Source organism: Lutra lutra, chromosome 16, assembly GCF_902655055.1.
Source record: "Lutra lutra chromosome 16, mLutLut1.2, whole genome shotgun sequence".
NCBI lineage: Eukaryota > Metazoa > Chordata > Mammalia > Carnivora > Mustelidae > Lutra > Lutra lutra.
Window position 1 is genome coordinate 11,051,610 of NC_062293.1, and position 20,258 is coordinate 11,071,867.

Genomic DNA, 20,258 nt, shown 5'->3' on the forward strand with positions numbered 1-20,258 from the left:
CTGGATTACCTTTTAAATAAGTGTTAATTTACTGGGTTTTGTTATCAGTGTGATATTTAAAAATGTATCTGTTCTGGTCTGTTGCCTTAGACCTTTTCAGTGAGCTTGATAAGTGTTCTGGCCAGGGTGTGACGAGTTATGACATTTCCATGTCAACTCTGAATGATGTTTTCATGAAACTGGAAGGAAAATCAACTATTGGACAAGGTAAATGCATTGTATGACTGACAGACAATCAATTTTCAAATAATCATGTATTAATTTGGTATTTTATAATTCTTTATGCATGATTTACACTAAGGAGTGTGAATAATTCCAAATATGACTAATGTTGGGAAAGGTTGTATTGTTTCCTAACATCATTACTAGGACTGAACACAGATCCCTTTTTGGGATATAACAAATTTGTCCTCGCAGACTCTTTGTTTCCTAGTTCAGCAGTTTCCTCCTATCCCCAGATGCTCACTGCTTCTTGGATATTCTGAGGATGTGAAAGCCTTTCAATCAAGGTCATGAAGTCTGAGCAGATATTTCTTATAAAAATTGCTCCTAGCTTGTTAATGTAGAAAATTTCACTAAGGTCATAATGGAGAAAACACTAGGATCATCTCCTGTGTATTTTAATAGGTTGTAATAATAAGGACAATCATTTACAGAGCCTCTACCTGGAAACTTTGATCAATGTGTGGATATAGTGTATTACCTTTCTACAATAATCTTTCCAACAAAAGGCATTGGCACCATTCTATACAGGAGGAAACTAGACACTTAGGTTAAGTGATTGGTCCTAAATCATGCCACTTATAAGTCATGTATTTGGGAATCAGGTACAGGTCTGGTGACTTTAGAGCTAGTAATCATTCGCCTACATTTTGAAATTATCGACAGCTTAATAGCTGACATTCAGGCATCAATGATTGACTATTTCTATGAAGAATGTTTCTTGAAATCCCTCAGAATATTGTTACATATGGGACCTTTTATGCCTTTTCAAAGGCTAGGCATAACAAGGTCACCCTTTACTGAATTCTTCTTTGGGTATGAATTTAGTTGTATTTTATCATTGAGTTTATTGAATGTGGAGATTATAAATTTAATTTGTTTCTTATATTGTCTGCTCTGTAACCATCGTAAAACAACTTCTAATGTTATGAGAAAGAGAAAACTGTGATGTCCAAGGATGGCATTAATAACGTGTGTGCATGTGTGTGTGTGTGTGTGTAGATTTTGAACAAGCAGAGATAAGAGGCACAGAAAACCCACACGAAATAGAGCCAGCTTGCCCTTCTTTCCCTGAAATGCAGAAGGCTGCGAGTGACATGGGCCTTTGGAAAATGCAGATCCGCGCAATAGCACGGCTCCGTTTCTTAAAGTTAAAGCGTGGAAAGAAAGACCTTTTGATTCTGTGAGTATTAGAGGACTGTGCTTTCGTTAGTGAGTTTCAAGGGAGGGTTCAACCAGAGGAGAATTTAAAACTAGAACATGCTACCCAACATTCTTGCCAGGAGATGGGTAAATACAACATCTCATTTTACTAACAGTAGGAATGCTTGCGTGGTAGCATTTAATTAGCTTTATCAACAGGGCTGCTTAGTTTTCATGGTTTGATCGCCTGGTGTTTATATAGCCTTGCCTTTGGTACTGTGTGGGGTGTGAAGGCCTGATTTTCAAAATTGCAGCACCTATAATCATGGCTGGCATAGACTGTGTAAAGTCTGATGATCAATAAAATTGCTACAGATTAATGTGGTTATTTTCTCTTTATTGGTAGACTCTTGGTATTTGGGATTGCAATGTTCCCTTTGATTGTGGAAAAGATAATTTATGCCCTATTAATTCAAAAGAGTGATTGGGAATTTAAATCTGAACTGTATTTCCTCTCTCCTGGACAACCTCCAGAAGATCCCCGTACCAGCCTGTTGATCATCAATAACACAGGTGAAAAGAAAAACAAAATTGTAATCCAGAAATAAGTTATTTTTATGCAGAGGGAAAAGAAAGCAAATCATAAGACAAGAAAATAATGTATTTAGGCTTCATTCATAAAAAATATTAATAGAAAATATTTAAGGAAAATAGGGGAGGTATGGTGTATAGTTCTGATTTTGGAGATGGTGGGACAAGAGAGAAGGAGCGTGGATTTCTATATAACCTGATTAAAGCAGATTTTCCTATCTACCTCACCTCCCTAAGCTTTTATGTGAGAGAGAAGTAAACTTGTATATTGATTGACTGAACCACTCTATTTGAGATCTCCTTGTTACAGCAGCCTAACCTGTTCCATAAATATTACACACAAATAATAGATATAATAATAATAATAATAGATATTATAAATAATATTATATACAAATGTTATATGATTGACATATAAAGAAAAAATTTTTATACCCTATGCCCCTTCAACAGGACCTAGGAAGATTTCCTTAGGACAATTTGGTACCCATGCTCTTGTTAACCTAAATTAGGGTAATTGGTTTTGTCTAACTCTTTAACTTTGAAGAAGCACTTGTTTCTGTCTAGATATAAAATACATGTATATATTCAGCATACGAGATCTCTGTATATATTCAGCATACGAGAGAGATCTCGTATGCTGAATATATACATATTCATATATATATACATACATATAATATGTACATATTCATATATACAGCCCATTAAATATTCATATACAATTGTGACTCAGGGTGATGGATTCTCCTCTTTATACAAAGGTGGTCTTTTAATTTTTGCCTTCATTCTTTTCTATTTGGGTTTTAGAAAGTAAGTTTTATATTATTATATATATAGATAGATAGATAAATAGATATTACATCTATTATTATATATAATATATATAGATAAATTATCTATATAATATATAGATAAATTATATATAATATAGGTAGATAAATAGATATAATATCTATTTATCTACCTATATTATATATAGTTATATAGATATAATTATATAGATATTATAGATATAATATATATAATAATATCTATTATATATTATATATCTATATTATATATTATAGATATTATTATATCTATTATCTGCTACCTTAAAATGGAAATCTTTGCATATTATGTATTTTATTTCTAAGATCTAGAAATTTTCAGCTTGCCATTTTCAGCCTATTCATTTTTATTTTTCAATCTATCATCGTCTCATGTATATGTTTTCCTCTCCAGTTACTCTAAGAACAATATGCTTGGATTAACTTACTTATTTTTCTTCCCTGTACTCAGTTGTGAAGTATTTTGGGATTTAAGTTTGGGGCTTCTCTGCCATCTTGTTCCTCTTTTCCCCAAGTATGATGATTCTTGGTAAGATGTTCATCTTTAAATCAGGGAATCCCTGTTTGCCTAAGGGAATGTGGGTAACCATGAAGGTTTCCTACCTTAGGTGTCTGTGGAGATGGAGAGTGGATGCACGGAAAGCTTATTTCCTATGTATACGTTCCTTTCCCACCTGGTGGGAATGCTGATTCATCTGGGGCTTGGTCCTGTCTTATGTTCCCAGAACCCCTTCAGAATGTCCCCAGTATGAATTCCATTTCAAAGTCCAAATGACCAAAAAATGAGAGTCCTCTTTTTTTCTTTTCCCATTCCATCCTGTCCTTGTAACTGTCGAGGTTACTCTAGATCTTGTCCTGCTCTTTTCCACAAATAGTATCTCATAAAAAGTAAATCTGGGGATCTGCGTTCTGGGGACAACGGCCCCTGCTGCCTGTTCCATGTGGACTGCGGAGAAAGAACAGTGGTCACTTTGTTTCAGGTGTGGTTAACCAGTTAATGAGCATGGCTGTGGCTTTGGAGCCCACTTTGCCCCTTGAATTTGTCCACTCTGAGTTTCCATTTCTTGGACATTGGTTTTAACTTTGTCGTTGTTAGCTCTTGTGTGCTCTAGGCTGTGGGTTTTCTTAGCTCTTATTTCTCTGTCAAACAATCACCTGCTTTCTCCTTTAGGGGCATATCAAAAACTTTGGTCTGATAGTGGCACTCTTTTCATTTCTTACTATATATATTTCATTTCTTGCTAAATATATATATTCATTTCATTTCTTACTATATTTATACTTCATATATTCATATATCTTACTAAATAGATATTTCATATATTCATATATCTTATTAAATATATATTTCTTTTCATTTCTTACTACATATATTTCATTTCTTACTAAATATATACATATACTTAGTAATATGTATGTAAAATTTTTTTTTCCTAAAGATTTATTTATTTGTTTAGTTTAAAAGATTTTATTTATTTATTGGTCAGAGAGAGAAAGAGTGAGCGAGCACAAGCAGGGGGAACTGCAGGCAGAGGAAAAAGGAGAAACAGGTTCCCCACTGAGCAGAAAGCCAGACGTGGAGATTTATTCCAGGACCCTGGGATCATGACCTGAGCCGAAGGCAGATGCTTAACTGACTGAGCCACCCAGGCACCCCTAGAATTATTTTGTTTTAACAGTCACATGGTAACTGCACTAAACAGAATCATAAAACTAATTCATCACAGCTTAGGATTTGATAAATAGAAGATGGTAGAATGAGCCAATATTATTATTGTGATGCCCAAAGACACATGCCTTCACATAATAGTCTATAAATATTGACTTCAAATTGCGTATGTGGTTTACTTTAAAATTTTGACATATATCTTCTTGCTTTTTATGGCCTTCTGTTATTGATTTCATGCTAGGATCAAATATTGAAGATTTTATACAGTCAGTGAAGCATCAAAACATACTTCTGGAAGTAGATGATTTTGCAAACAGAAACGGCACTGATGACCTGTCATACAATGGAGCTATCGTAGTTTCTGGCAAACAAAAGGTATGTTTGTGTCTTGGTTTTGCTTTCATTTTTAACTGTTTTTTTTTTAAGATTTTTTTTTTAAGATTTTATTTATTTTATTTGACAGACAGAGATCACAAGTAGGCAGAGGCAGGCAGAGAGATAGAGAGAGGAAGAAGCAGGCTCACCGCTGAGCAGAGAGCCCGATGTGGGGCTCGATCCCAGGACCCTGGGATCATGACCTGAGCTGAAGGCAGAGGCTTTAACCCACTGAGCCACCCAGGCACCCCGCACTTTTAACTGTTTTTAAATGGCAGTCAACCCAGCTAGTATATAGCAATTTGATTTAGAATATTTGGGGTCATTATTGAATAAGCTGTGAAGTTTAAATAAGCTTTTATAAAACATTTTCAATCTTAACTTTGAGATGAGATGATTTTTACATTTGAAAGGAGCTAAGTGTAATTGCATTATTCAGATTCAATAAAATATTAAACCTTATAAGTACCAACCATGAATTTAAAGAATTTTCTTCAATGGCTAACTACTCAAAAGACATTTTGGTATAGAGTTGACCTTTAAACAACACAGGGGTTGGGGTGCTGAACCCCTGCACAGTTGAAAATCCACATATAACTTTTAACTCCCTAAAAACTTACCTGCTAAGAGCCTACTGTTGACTGAAAGCCTTACCAATAACATAAGCAATTGATTAACACATATTTTGTGTGTTATACATATTGTATACTGTATTCTTGCAATAAGGTAAGCTAGAGAAAAAACAATGTTATTAAAAACATTAGGAAAAGAAACACATTTACACTACTGTATTGTGTTTATCAGAAAAGATTCACATATAACTGAACAGTGTACCTCCAAACCGTGTTGTTCAAGGGTCAACTGTATGGAGAATATACATTAAGTACTATAAAAGTCACTAGAAATCTCTGAGAGAAAAGTGTCCTCAATCTCCTGTTAACATGTTTCAATTTGAGTAAAAGAGTCCAAGGGCTAGAGATTATTCCAGGTACAAGGCTGTTGAAAAATACATCTTAATTGTAAGTAAAACTCTGAGTCTTACTTAAAAGCTAGTGAAAAGCAGGAAGCCACGTTAAAGGAAGCTACCTCATTATTTCTTGCTATAAGGAAAATAAAAACCAAAACAAAAGTCTTAAAAGATACATCACTGAATTCAGTTCCATTTAAACTAAGGACACCATAAAAACCACAGTGTTACTCTTTTGTACGTCAGAAACTAACGTAGCATTGTTTAAAAAAAAAAGTAATCCCTTTGTGCCAACTGTAGGAAACTGCATTGCTTGGCAATTGCCTTGTTTTTTATCTAATGTATTTATTACATGAACCCATAGAATATATAAGCACTACTGAGCCTCTTGATACATGCATAAACATTTTCATAAACATGAAGAGTGTAAATATTATCTTAGCATAAAAATGGATCACTGGCAGTGTAACCACGAATATTTTATGCACGCTCTGCTTATCTCCTATCAAGGAAATCAGAGTTCCTTTGCTTACTCACTGTAAGCTGACTGTGTCTCCTTATCAGGGCTACCTTTTTATTCCATTATTTGAAATTTCCTCAACAGCAAGAGGACAAAATGATCTAAAATTAGTAATACTAAGAAAAATCCCTATTGCTGGCTATCCAACCAATTAATTATCTCCTTTCACAGATAAGGAAGCAGAAGCTCAGAAAGGTCACTGAACTTAAGGATGGTCACACAGAGTGGGTCACTACTGGGATTTTAATATAAAAACTTTTTCTTTGTTCTTTAATGACAGAATTAACCTCATTTTATTTGTTTTTATTTTATTCAAAGGATTACAGATTTTCAGTTGCTTGCAATACTTTGAGACTGCACTGTTTTCCTATTCTTGTGAATATTATTAGCAATGGGTTACTTCGAATGTTTAATTGCACACAAAATATTCGAATTGAGAGAAGCCCATATCCTTTTGTAAGTATTGGATTTCTCACTCTGAACAATTAATATGGCAAGCACCCTGTGTTTTCCCTCTTTAGCTTTTAAATATTCATCATTGGTCGCTAATCCTAAAAATTTTTTGTCCTGACATTTTAAACATTATATCTAACAGAATATGATTTTTTCCTCCTTGATATTATCAAGTGCTCATGGGAGAATACTTTTCAATATTATGTCGTCGTCTTCTAGAGAAGCTTCTGGAAAGATACACTCTTGATGGTGGATGTGTATTGGACAGCGTGTGAGTGAGGTTGTAGGGGGGGCGTGTAAACTGAATTGGAAATCAAGAATACTTGTAAAACAGCTTTAGACTTGTAAATCTAATCTAATTTGTTGGTGGATCATTCATTGACTAAATGGCTAGTAGACTGATTCGAAGAAGAATTTGCCAGTCCTCGGCTATATGCCTTCTGATAACCTCCTTCACCCGCCTGTAGTTGTGTGCATTGTGGGGGTGTCTGACGCACACAGGCTGCATCTTCAGGGTTTTGTCAGCTGGCTACAGCCTGGGTTTAGATGACAGGAAGCAGTAGTGGGAGCCAGGAGAGCAGGAGCACTCTGCAGCCTGGGTTCCAGTCACCGTGCTTCCTCCCTTTGCCCCCCACCCCCCACCCCAGCCCAGTCTCCTTGCTTCATCTTCATTGGCTTCTCCCATCTTTCCACAACCTGGCATGAGTATTTTCTCTCTATTTGAAGGCCTGAAGGTAGTAGTGGTTTTCTGATTAGACCCTGATACTCAAGAGGGATCTCTTAAAGGTGACTCAAACGGTTTCAAACCAGAAGATTGGAAGAACAATACATAGGATTTGAAATGGAGCCATCGGAAAAGGAAACCCATTTTGTGACAAAGGGGTTGAATTCAGTTTTGGCTTCACTGCATTCATGGTGCTGGGGGTACATGCATGAGCAGATGGACAGTAATACGTGAACGGCCAGCGATGGACACAGGCACCTATGAGTTGAAGCCACCACTGACCGTGCAAGCTGGGACAGTGCTAGGGTCGGGGTAGAGGGGGAGCTCTGAAGGGAACTCTCCAGAAAGTAGAACCAACCAGCAGTAGAAAGGCATAGATGGTATCTACTCTTGGTCTTTTAGTGTCCTCATATCATTACTTGTTTATTGAGGATCAAATCATAGACATCCCCAGAGGCACACACCCTTCTTCTCTCAGCCATTTTTGTGAAGACAGTAATGGATTTTCGTCCCTGATGAAACATTTGAATTGATCCTTAGAGCCTCTAAAGTCTTAAGTAAAGCTTGAGAGCTATAGAATTATTTTGAGACAGGCACTGCTGAACTGTGATTAGGTACAAGCAGTCCTATACCAAAGCAGGGGCCCAACCTCAGGCAGACGCTGATTTGGGGATGGTGATTCAAAGTTGGTCTCCTTGCCCACAGGCTGAGGGGCATCAAGTTTTCCTTTTAGCTTTGGGTTCCTTCCGAGCACATTCGACCAGCTGCTGATGGCTTCACATATCCATCGCTATGTCAGCTGAGAAAGACCTGCTGTTACTAGGCCCGAATGATCTGTTTCTCCAGGATCATAAGTCCCAAATTATTACTTTTTGCATTGTGACAGAAACACATGACATAAAATTCACCATCTTGACCATTTTTAAGTGTGCAATTAGTAGTGTCAGACATGTTCAATTATTGTGAAACAGATCTCTAAAATTTTCTTATCTTGTAAAACTAAAACCTTGTACCAGTTATACAAGAACGTCCCATTGTCCCCTTTGCCCAGCCCCTGGCAATCATCATCCTACTTTCTGTTTCTATTAATTTAACTACTTTGGATACCTCATATAAGGGCAATCATATTGTATTTGGTTTTTGAATAATGTCCTTGAAATTCAAACATGCTGTAACACTTGACAAGATTTCCTTCCTTTTAAAGGCTGAATAATATTCCACTGTATGTATATACCATGTTTTGTTTATCCCTTTATCTGTTGGTGGACACTTGGATTGCTTCCACCTCTTGTCTATTATAAATAGTGCTGCTAGGAACATGGGTGGGAAGATATCTTTGGAACTCTGATTTCAGTTCTCTTCAGTGTACACCCTGAAGTGGGTCCTGAGTTACAATTTACTCTTTTTTTTTTTTTTTTTTTGTTGCTAGGAGTTAAAGCCTCATGTTAAATGATCAGAAATCATTTCCCCTCCCAAATTCATGCATAGATGTTACTGAATTAAGGCATGCATTTTTATTTTATTTTTCAGTATTTCAAAAAGCACATTTTATGATAATTAGTATTTGTTTCATTTTTTAATTTTAATTTTTATTAGTTTCAGATGTAGAATTTAATGATTTGTCAGTTGCATATGACACCCAGTGCTCATTACATCCAGTGCCCTCCTTAATGTCCATCACCCAATTACCCGTCTCCCCACTCACCTTCCCTCCAACAACCTTCATTTGTTTCCTTTAGTTAAGAGCCTCTTACAATTTGACTCCCTCTCTGTTTTTCTCTTATTTATTTTTCCTCCACCTTTCCTATGCTCGTCTATTTTGTTTCTTAAATTCCACATATAAGTAAAATCATATGGTATTTGTCTTTCTCTGACTAGCTTATTCCGCTTAATGTAATACCCTCTAGTTTCGGGGCGCCTGGGTGGCTCAGTGGGTTAAGCCGCTGCCTTCGGCTCAGGTCATGATCTCAGGGTCCTGGGATCGAGCCCCACATCAGGCTCTCTGCTCAGTGGGGAGCCTGCTTCCCTCTCTCTCTCTCTGTCTCTCTGTCTACTTGTGATCTCTCTGTCAAATAAATAAATAAATAATCTTAAAAAAAAATACCCTCTAGTTTCAGCCACGTCATTGCACATGGCAAGATTTCATTCTTTTTGATGGCTGTGTAATATTCCATTGTATATGGGTGCATGTGTGTATAGGTATACACATATGTATACATATATATGCATATATATGTATGTATATATATATATATACACACACACACACACACACACACACACACACATACACATACATATATATCTACCACTCCTGTTTATCCATTCATCTGTTGATGGACATCTGGGCTCTTTCCATAGTTTGGCTGTTGTAGACATGGCTGTTGTAAACACTGTGGTGCGTGTACCTTTTCAAATCACTATGTGTGTATCCTTTGGATAAATACCTAGTAGTGCAATTGCTAGGTCACAGGACAGCTCTATTTTTAACTTTTTGAGGAACTTCCACAGTTTTCCGGAGTGGCTGCACCAGCTTACATTCCCACCAAGAGCGTAAGAGGGTTCCCCTTTCTCCACATCCTCTCCAACATCTGTCGTTGCCTCAGTTGTTAATTTTAGCCACGCTGACTGGTATGAAGTGGTATCTCACTGTGGTTTTGATTTGTATTTCCCTGATGCCGAGTGATGTGGGGCATTTTTTCACATGTCTATTATAAGAAGAATTAATACCTATTCTTCTGAGATGGTTTCAAAAATATAGAAATAGAAGGAAGGAGGGAAGGAAGGAAGACTCCTTCTAGGAGACCAGCATTACCTTGATCCACAAAAACCAGACAAAAACCCCACCAAAAAGGAGAATTACAGGTCAATATTCCTGATGAACATGGATGCAAAAATTCTCAGCAATATAGCTAAGAGTGCATTAGAGGGATTATTCCCCAGGGGTCCCATGGGATTTATTCCTGGGCTACAAGGGTTGCTTGACATCCTCCAATCAATCAACGTGATAGAGCACATTACTATTTGTTTCATTTTTTAAAATAGTCACAAGTTTAAAATACCTTTTATATTTGCAGAACTTTATGATCTACTGGACTGGACTGCCAGAAGGTTCTATGTTCTTGTTTTGGCTTGTGTGCAGCATTTCACCTTACATCTCCATGAGCAGTATCAGCGATTACAAAGTAAGAGAAGGAGAAAAAAATGAGAAACTTCAAGGACTCCAGTAATTGTGATCTAAGTGCTATGTGTTCAAAATGTTTTCCTGTAAGAAAAACATATAAGCATATGTCTGATTTAGATAATGTAGTTAAGCATTATTTCTGTTGCGTCAGAAACTTAACTTCTAAGAACACAAAATATTTTTTACTTCGAAATTGCAGGAAACATGCAGTAATTTTACAGGGACTCAAATTAATCTGTACTTGTAAAGGGGACTATTACACAACTTTGATGACGTTATTTCCCAGTGAAAAGGAAGAAATCATTGATAATTAAATTGAGGACAAGATGTAAGACTTAAATCCCCTTTCTACTGTGGCAAATAACCTTTTTGGTTATATTTGCATTTGGTCATGTCTGTAATCCAAGGCAAAACCGTTAAATCAGATTTAGAGAGGTCATCCTTCACTATTCTGAGCCAGCAACCCTCATAACATATTTGGATAATGGATAATTTATTGTCCTTCAGGTCGCAGAATATCTCTTTTGAAGGAAGTTTATGCTTTATTATGAGATCTGCTTTTCCACTCATTATGCATGAGTTAAAGTGGTGCTGGGAATCAAACTTATAAAATAAAACAATATTCATTTTCACAGTGACCATCCTTATGGAATTGCTGTTTAGACCTCGAATTCCAAATAGTATATACATCATTAAATTGTTAGAAGATTTAAACTGATTTGGTTATATTTATCTTAAAATCTTTCTCAGTGTGTTTGTTTTGAATTTGGATTTCAACTGAATCTGTATATATCCTGTGTTTTTCTCATCAGAAGAGAGCTAAGACCCAGCTATGGATTTCAGGCCTCTACCCTTCTGCCTACTGGTGTGGGCAGGCACTAGTGGATATCAGCTTCTTCGTTTTCCTTCTCCTTTTGATGTATTTAATTTTTTACATAGCCAACATAACAGAGATTTATATCACAAGTCGAATTGTGTTCAGTCTGGTAAGAAACACATTATATAGACAATCTCTTATAAAGTAATTCCATGATAAGTTATAACATTTGATATTTTCTATAAGTAAGACATTTTCATTTTTATTTTGTCATAAACTAAAACAAAGAAATTCAAAGTGCATGCGCAATAATTTTTTAAAAGATTTTTATTTATTTTTTTGAGAGAGAGAGAGAGCACAAGTAGAGGGAAAGGTCAGAGGGAGAGGGAGAAGCAGGTTCTCTGCTGATCAGGAAGCCCAATGCAAGACTCCATCCCAGGGTCCCAAGATCAGGACCTGAGCCAAAGTCAAACACTTCACCAAGAGAGCCAGCTAGGTACCCCGAAAGAAGATATTTAAAAATATGTGTAATTTAATGTTTCCTTCTGTTACTACTTCAGTGTTTGACTTTGATATTATTTGTATTATTTTCAGGTTGTATTTGGGCTCGGTTATGCAACATCACTTGTCTTCTTGACATATGTGATATCATTTATTTCTCGCAAGTGGAAAAAAAATAGTGGCCTTTGGTCATTTTGCTTCTATATCGTGAGTACATATACAAACATATAAACAGAGAGATAGAGTAACTTTCAGGGGAACATAAAAATAATCATCTTTTCCTTGAGAAATATTACAGTATAATACACATTTACAATTTCTAATTATTTTCCCTTTTTCTTTTACATGTAAATCTATTTCACTGTCCTTGTCTATTGTACATCCTCCTGGCCCGCAGGATGGATTCCCTCATGGGTATCTTAGGCCCCTGTCTGGTAAGGAAGTGCCTTTCAGCCCATGGTGAAGGGATAATAGTGCATCTTTTTAGTAACTGTGAGCGATACTATATTTCCTTTGATGTAGTTTGCAGTCCTTTCTTGTTCTAGTGAATGAGAAAAGAGGAAAAAACAACTCGCAAAAGAAGAAACTTGGAAGCTTAGTAGAATAAGAGCTGTTAGCTAAGTCAACCAATAGACTTGTAGTTATCAAAAATAAGGAACTGGGAGAAAAAACTAGATACATATGATGTCATGGAAACCAAGAGGAGAGAAATAATGTCAACGTGAATAATCACGTGACACCTTTGTAGAGAGATCGTGGTGGTTGCAAAATGAGAAAGGTTTTTTGGATTTGCCATCTAAAATGCTTATTGTGCTCTGACTGAACACTTGATTGTAAGTTATTGGATTTTATTCAAAATTGCTTTTTATTTGTAGATTACATTCCCCCCAAACTGTAAGTTCACTTAGTAGTCACACAACATTCCCCTACATAACAGTCCCACAAAACAGTATAGTCTTCTGACCTAAAGACTTAGGAATTACACCCACATAGGGTTTTGAATTTCAGCTTTGTCACTCACTAACTGTGTGGTGTGAGGATGTTATTTCTTTCTCTGAACCCTGAATTTCCCATATATAAGGAGGGGATAATAAGAATGACCACATTATGGAGTTGTTGTGAGGATTAAAGCAAACAGTGCATGCTAAATTCTTTTTTTTTTAAGATTTTATTTATTTATTTGACAGAGAGAGACACAACGAGAGAGAGGGAACACAAGCACGGGGGGTGGGAGATGGAGAAGCAGGCTTCCCGCTGAGCAGGGAGTCCGATGCGGGGCTCGATCCCAGGACCCTGGGATCATGACCTGAGCTGAAGGCAGAGGCTTAATGACTGAGACACCCAGGCACCCCAACATGCTTTATTCTTAATGCCTGGTGTTTGTTTAATATTCAGCGAATTTAGTAGTTACAATTCTTCATGTTTTTATTGTAATTCATACAGAATAAGATCCAGCAAAAGTTCAGTACGGTGCTCAACACACACTTGTTGACTGATAAACTGATCCTTAAAACAGAACAATGAAAAAGTATCTTTATCCCCCGTCCCACATTTACCAGCATTTTAACAGAAAACAAGTCCATTGCAATCAAAATGCACACTCTCGTTAAAATTATTTGTTTGGAATGGGGAAGACATGGACCAGAGAGGACATTTAGAAAGCTTTAGTCTAGGTGGGAGGCAGCATGGACTTTTTAATACAACTACCTGTTTAGCTTTCCATCCAATACAGTTTTTTTTTAATCATTTTTTAAATTTATTTTCAGCATAACAGTATTCATTGTTTTTGTACCACACCCAGTGCTCCATGCAATCCGTGCCCTCTCTAATACCCACCACCTGGTTCCCCCAACCTCCCACCCCACCACCTCTTCAAACCCTTCAGATTGTTTTTCAGAGTCCGTAGTCTCTCATTGTTCACCTCCCCTTCCAATTTCCCCCAACTCCCTTCTCCTACAATACGGTTTTTATACATTCACAACATTGTTACCTTAGGAATAGAAAGTTAATTTCTCTTTTATCTTATTGTCTTAGATGACTCTTAATGCACTGTCAGAAAGCCTATCTGGTTACTGTAGCATTCACCTTAATCTCCAGATTTTTATAGTCTACTTGGTTACTTTAGCATTCACCTTCATCTCTGGATTTTTATCGAAAATTTTTCTGTTGGGTAGCTGAAAGTTGCATTTATTCTCATTAACAAAAACCCCTCTCTCCCTTTCTCCCTCTGAAAGGGGTGAATCTGTATGCAGGAAAATTCTGATGTATATGATGAGAACACTTACATCTTAAATATTTTCCCTAATATCAATGGACTGCATATGTCTGACTTGTAATGTATTTTAACTTGCCTTGTAGACCTCAATCATTATGTTTGACATTATGCTGCTTCATTTCAACTTGCCTACCTTGATTTCTAGCATGGTATTTGTTCCCTCAACTACCATGGGTGGATTTCTAGCCTTTCTGGCACAGGTAAGAAATATTACCAACAGTGTCATTAACTTTGAACATGCAGCCTTTTAAAGTGCTTCACCCCAAATCTATAAAGACAGAATGCAGGCTAGTGGTTTCCTGGGGTTGGAGTGGGAATGGGGATTGGCCAGAAATGCTTGTGAGGTATCTCTTTGGGGTGATGGAAATGTTACTAAGTTAAATTGTGGTGATGCTCTCCCAACTCTATAAATTCACTAAAAGTCCTGGAATTGTATACGTAAAATGAATGAATTTGATAGCATAAAAAATTAACCTCAATAAAGCTGTTTAAAAAGCTTTGCCATATGCTCTATTGCAACACAAGCATTGTCAAATGCTATTCAAAACTAATGGCAGATTGAAAAAATGTTGGCTCATTTAATGGGTATTCATTATCCACTGCAAGGATAAAATCATATACAATACCATTTATTTATTCAAAAATATATATTAAACAGTATTCTATATTAGGCACCGTGCTGGTCATTGGGGACACCTAATGAACAAGACAGCACGTCCCTCCTTTCAGAGAGCTTGGTGGAGATGAAGACAGACCTCAAACAAGTCAATGCAAAGGGTTTAAAGGATCCAAAGAAGAAGGGTAAAGTGGCAAGCACAGGACACATAGCACAGCTGACACAATCTAGAGAGTCAGAGAATTCTTCTGGGGAAGCAATGCTTAAACAGAATCCTGAAGAATGAGTTAGAATTAATTAGCAAGAGAGTAGGGCAGAAGGTAAGCATGTTCTGTGGAGAAAAGCAAAGGCATTGAAGGAGGAAAGACCAGGAGGCATTAAAGAAGCCTTGATTTAACTAGAAATAAGTGTACGATGGGATGACCCCAAGAGCTCAGTCAGGAACATACCCTTTAAAGCCCTGCACCATTCTGGATGAAACTTCAGTGAAAGTAGAGAAAGCTGCCCTCATCGCTTGTGTTCTTGGGATCCTGGGAAAGACTTCTGTCTACAAAAGCACTTTTCATAACATAATAAAAAAAAAAAAAAAAAAAAGAGAGAGAGAGAGAAAGAAAGAATAAAACTTCTGAATTTCCAATAATAAAAAATCACTTTTCCATTAATTGAGCAACACTTAGAATTCTCAACTAGAAATTCATTCCTTTGCTTAAAGCATTTCCTTCCTAAGATGTAAGCAGACCTACGAACCTAGATCTGTCGTACATTGTTTAAGAGGAATGAGTTACTTTCTGAAGGCATTGATTGATGAAGAAAGAATAACATTATGGGACTAATTATTTTCATGGGCAAGTCACCACCGGGGTAGGAAGGGGCCCAGAAAAGGCTCTTGAGGGACATTTAGGACAAATACGGTCATCCCTTGTTACTTTTCACAATGCAGGCTCCTCTCTCTGTTATGCTTTCAGTAGACTTGAGGCAAACCCTAAACCTAAACATTAAAGAAAAAAATCGGAAAAGAGGAACAGACATAGGTTACCTGTTCACCAAGAGATAGTATTGAGTGGGGGTCCACTTTCTTTTCTGTAGGGAATTGCTTGTCACCAGTGCACACAGGGGAATCATGCTTAATGAAGGAAAAATGCAATATGTCGAATTCCATATTATTAAAATGCAAATCATGAAGTGATGAACTTGCGTTTAGGTGTTTTTCTTTTTGTCTTTGCAGAGAGCTTATGAGCACCAACCAAAATACTCAGACCACAAATATGACCCGAGTGGAGTTGATCTTCTAGTATGCCTAATAGTAAGACGGACTTTTTTTTTTTTTGGAGGGGGTTAGTTAGCATTTGGTATCATAACCATTTGGTTTGTCTAATGTGTGCCAACTTTGAATATGTTTTTAATATAGTCTTAAAATAAGACTCAGAATAAGACCATTCAGACATGATTCCAAATCATGAGTTATTTTTATGTGCCTGTGTGGACTGTGTAGGTCCAGAATGTAACATCAGGTTAATTTTTCACATTTATTTATCACCACCTCCGAATTTGAGAGACCTTGTAAGAAATACAAGTGCAATGTAACTGAAATTCTTTGAATTAGAGATAAAAAGGGCAAAGTTGTATCATAAAAATGAAAGGGGAAAATGATTATATTGGTGTATTTAAGCTGACACTGACAATGTGTCACTACTTTTCTAGGCATAGGAGCAAATATGGACAGAAGTGCCTGCTCTCATTTATATTGTGGTGGAAGGAGACAGATAATATATATGGTGTCAGATGGTCAGTCAGGAAAAGCCTGATTGAGAAGCAAAGATATGAGGGGGACAAGGAGGCAACCTACAGGGATAGCTTGGGAAAGAACATTCTAGTAGGAAGGCATAGGTGATGCTGACTTGTTCCAGGGTCAGCCAGGAGGCCAGGGTGATTGTGGCCAAATGTCCTAGGGGAGAGTAGCACAAGAGAAGGTCATGGAAGTCACAGGATGAAGTACAGGGTGGACGGAAGGGGCTGCACAGAGCAGTCTAGGTCACTATAAAAACTTTTTATACTTTCTTTGAGTAACCGAGGAATCACTGGAGGGTTTTAAGCAAAGCAATATGATCAGACTTACTTTTTTAAAAGAGTACTTCTAGTGACTGGGTTGAGAACAGATGTTTGCGGCACAGGGAGAAGAGGAAAGAGGCTAGGTAACAAGGTGTTACACTATTGTAATGGGAAATCATGATGGCCTGGACCTGGGCGGGAGCAGCACAGGCAGGGGCGAAAAGTTGGGTTCTGGGTAATTTTGAAGGTAGAGCAGTTAGAATTGGTTGACAGACAGGGTGTGGATTGTGAGAAGAAAAGAGGTAGGTGCCACCAAGCTGGATTTTCCCCCTGATTTGTAAAAATGGTTCTTCTATGTATTTTACCTGAAGACAAAGGGCACCAATTTAATTCAGATGTTTAAGTAATATTTGTGAACTTGTGCCTATATATAAAACTGTTTTTCTTTTGTTCCTAGCCTTACTTGCAGGCTTTGTTATTTGTTTTTATCCTAAGATGCATGGAGACAAAATGTGGAAAGAAAATAATGCGAGAGGATCCCGTTTTCAGGTTGGGATAAAACTTAATTTCGCGCTTAATATCATATTTTAATGTTCCTCAGTAGTGGGCCGCACTACTGACCTGTGAATGTGGATTGATATTTGCAATGTAGGCAGGATGCCAGTTTTCACCATGTCCATGGATTCCTGGCTGATTGCCTGGTAATAGGACTCTCAGTCAGAGATCTGCCACTAACCAGCAGAGGGAGGTTTTCAGTTCCTCAGAAATTTGATGAGTACTCAGATATGCCATTTTTTCATCTGAGATGATCACACGTCCTTGAAAAGAGGAGATGGGATGGATGTGGTTGAGCAACTTACTGTAGGTCAGAGCATTCCATAAGATGGACATTGTACAGGGGCACCTGGGTGACTCAGTGGGTTAAGCCTCTGCCTTCAGCTCAGGTCATGATCTCAGGGTCCTGGGATCGAGTCCTGCATTGGGCTCCCTGCTGAGTGGGGAGCCTGCTTCCCCATCTCCCTCTGCTCCTTCCCCTGCTTGTGCTCTCTCTCCTCTCACTCTCTTTCAAATAAATAAATTCTTAAAAAAAAAAAAAAAAGATGGACATTGTATAGGGGCTCTAGGAAAGGTGAACAGGGAAAGATGCTGAGGGCAAATGTCCGTGTGACTCAGATGGGCTCAGAGTCAACAGAGACAATGTAGGTGACCTGATTTTTAAAGAAGCAGCAGTCATTGCCAGCACATTGGCAAGGGTCAAAGATTCTAACTAGAAGAATGACAGCAATGAGAAGGGGATTCTGGCAACTGGAATGGGAATTCTTGGTTAAAGCAGAAGCAGTATTCACAGGGCCATGACCATCACCAGTGTATTAAGAGAAAGGATGGCAAAACCACAGAGAAGCTGATTTGAGGGATGTCCTGACTAACGAGAAAACCCTATGTCCTACATTTCCTTTCTCTACAGAATTTCCCCCCAAAGTAGAGGTGCTCGACCTAATCCTGAAGAACCTGTCGATGAGGATGAAGATGTCAAAGCAGAAAGGCAAAGAGCAGCAAATGCCCTGACCACTTCGCAGGCAGGCGAGGTAGAAAAGCAAGTGACGGGGCACCTGTGGGGCTCAGCTGGTTGGGTGTCTAACATCGGGGCAGGTTACGGTCCCAGGGTCCTGGGATTGAGCCCCATACGGGGTTTCCTACTCAGCAGGGAATCTGCTTCTCCCTCTCCCTCTGCTCCTCCTCCCCCCTGCTTGTTCTCTCTCTCTCTCTCATAAATGAATAGAAAATTCTTTTTTAAAATATTTTATTTATTTATTTGACAGAGAGAGATCACAAGTAGGCAGAGAGGCAGGCAGAGAGACAGGCAGAGAGAGAGGGAGAAGCAGGCTCCCCGCTGAGCAGAGAGCCCGATGTGGGGCTCGATCCCAGGACTCATGACCTGAGCTGAAGGCAGAGGCTTTAACCCACTGAGCCACCCAGGCACCCCATAAATAAAAAAAATTCTTAAAAAAAAAGAAAGCAAAGCAAGTGACAGAGTGGATGTTAATGGACCCACATTCAAGAACTATCAAGAAGAGAGGTCAATATGCTGGTTTCCATTTCGAACATTGGGAGCTTGGTGTATTATCATTGTTCTTAAATATGTAGGTCCTTCTTAAGAGTATCCCAGAAGCTCAAAGGAGCACACAGAACATAATGGTTTTATTGTTCTTTAGAGGAAAATATGCTTTGATAAGTAGAGCTGTAATTTCAAAACCAAAAAATTTCGCGAGTTGGAGAATTTGTGTGAGATTTGTTATAAAATGCTGAATAGGGATTAGGATTTGAAGGGTTATTCTTTGTCTGACTTAGATGTTGTGATGTGTCCATGAGCCTAGACTCTTCTGGGAAGGCAATGAGCCAGTTTCTCTGAAGCTATACTATTTTATTTCATTTTTAAAACATATTTTATTTATGTATTTATTTGCAAGAGAAGGAGAGAGTGAATAAACAGGAGCAGGAGGTAGGGACAGAGGCAGAGAGTGGAAACAGACTCCCCACTGAACAGGGAGCCCGATGCGGGGCTCCATCCCAGGACCCTGCAATCATGACCTGAGCCAAAGGCAGACACGTGACCGACCGAGCCACCCGGGCTCCCCTATATTGTTTTATTTTAGAAGATAGATTTAAGAGATTTAGAGATATTGTTGGCATCAATGAACGCAGGTTACATTTGAAGCAAGCAATATAGATTACTGTCAGTTTAACATATACTCCATTTGGGGGCACCTGGGTGGCTCAGTCCTTTAAGCCTCTGACTCTTGATTTTTGGCTCAGGTCATGATCTTAGGGTCGTGGGATCAAGTCCTGTGTTGGGCTCCATGCTCAGCGGGGAGTCTTCTCCAGATTCTCTCTCCCCCTCTCCCTCTGCCCCTCCAGGCTGTGCTTTCTTTCTGTCTCAAAATCAAAGCATATATCTTTTTTTTAAACATTTAAAAACTGAAAATAAAATATGCTTCGTTTTATGACGTAGAGTAAGAAAATTTATAATAATGAGAACATAGGAACGTAAAGTCTCTGAAGGTTAAGAGGAAAAATCACTCTGTCCTCTATTCCAGAAACCTGTCATAATTGCCAGCTGTCTGCACAAAGAGTACGCAGGTCAGAAGAAAAGTTGCTTCTCAAAGAGGAGGAAGAAAATAGCAGCAAGAAATATCTCCTTCTGCATTAAAAAAGGTTTGGAAGAATCACTTAACCTGATTCACCATCATTTCAGAAATGCCCACTAAACATCTCTGGTATAGGTACCATTGTGCTTGCTAGAGCGTGCATGCAAGCATTC

The 20,258-nt window shown here is 37.9% G+C and overlaps 1 protein-coding gene across 3 annotated transcripts in view; it reads left to right on the top strand.

Moving 5' to 3' along the window:
• The window catches only part of LOC125087310 (ATP-binding cassette sub-family A member 6-like), an 83,843-nt gene that overhangs the window by 54,832 nt on the left and 8,753 nt on the right, over nt 1–20,258 (top strand). For all 3 annotated transcript variants that reach the window (XM_047707501.1, XM_047707500.1, XM_047707503.1), the window contains 13 exons: nt 91–207; nt 1,225–1,405; nt 1,772–1,938; nt 4,700–4,833; nt 6,639–6,776; nt 10,575–10,682; nt 11,494–11,667; nt 12,093–12,206; nt 14,358–14,474; nt 16,116–16,193; nt 17,397–17,488; nt 18,405–18,525; nt 20,035–20,152. In XM_047707501.1, coding sequence (XP_047563457.1) covers nt 91–207; nt 1,225–1,405; nt 1,772–1,938; nt 4,700–4,833; nt 6,639–6,776; nt 10,575–10,682; nt 11,494–11,667; nt 12,093–12,206; nt 14,358–14,474; nt 16,116–16,193; nt 17,397–17,488; nt 18,405–18,525; nt 20,035–20,152 — 1,659 coding nt within the window. The remainder of the gene's footprint in view (nt 1–90; nt 208–1,224; nt 1,406–1,771; nt 1,939–4,699; nt 4,834–6,638; nt 6,777–10,574; nt 10,683–11,493; nt 11,668–12,092; nt 12,207–14,357; nt 14,475–16,115; nt 16,194–17,396; nt 17,489–18,404; nt 18,526–20,034; nt 20,153–20,258) is intronic.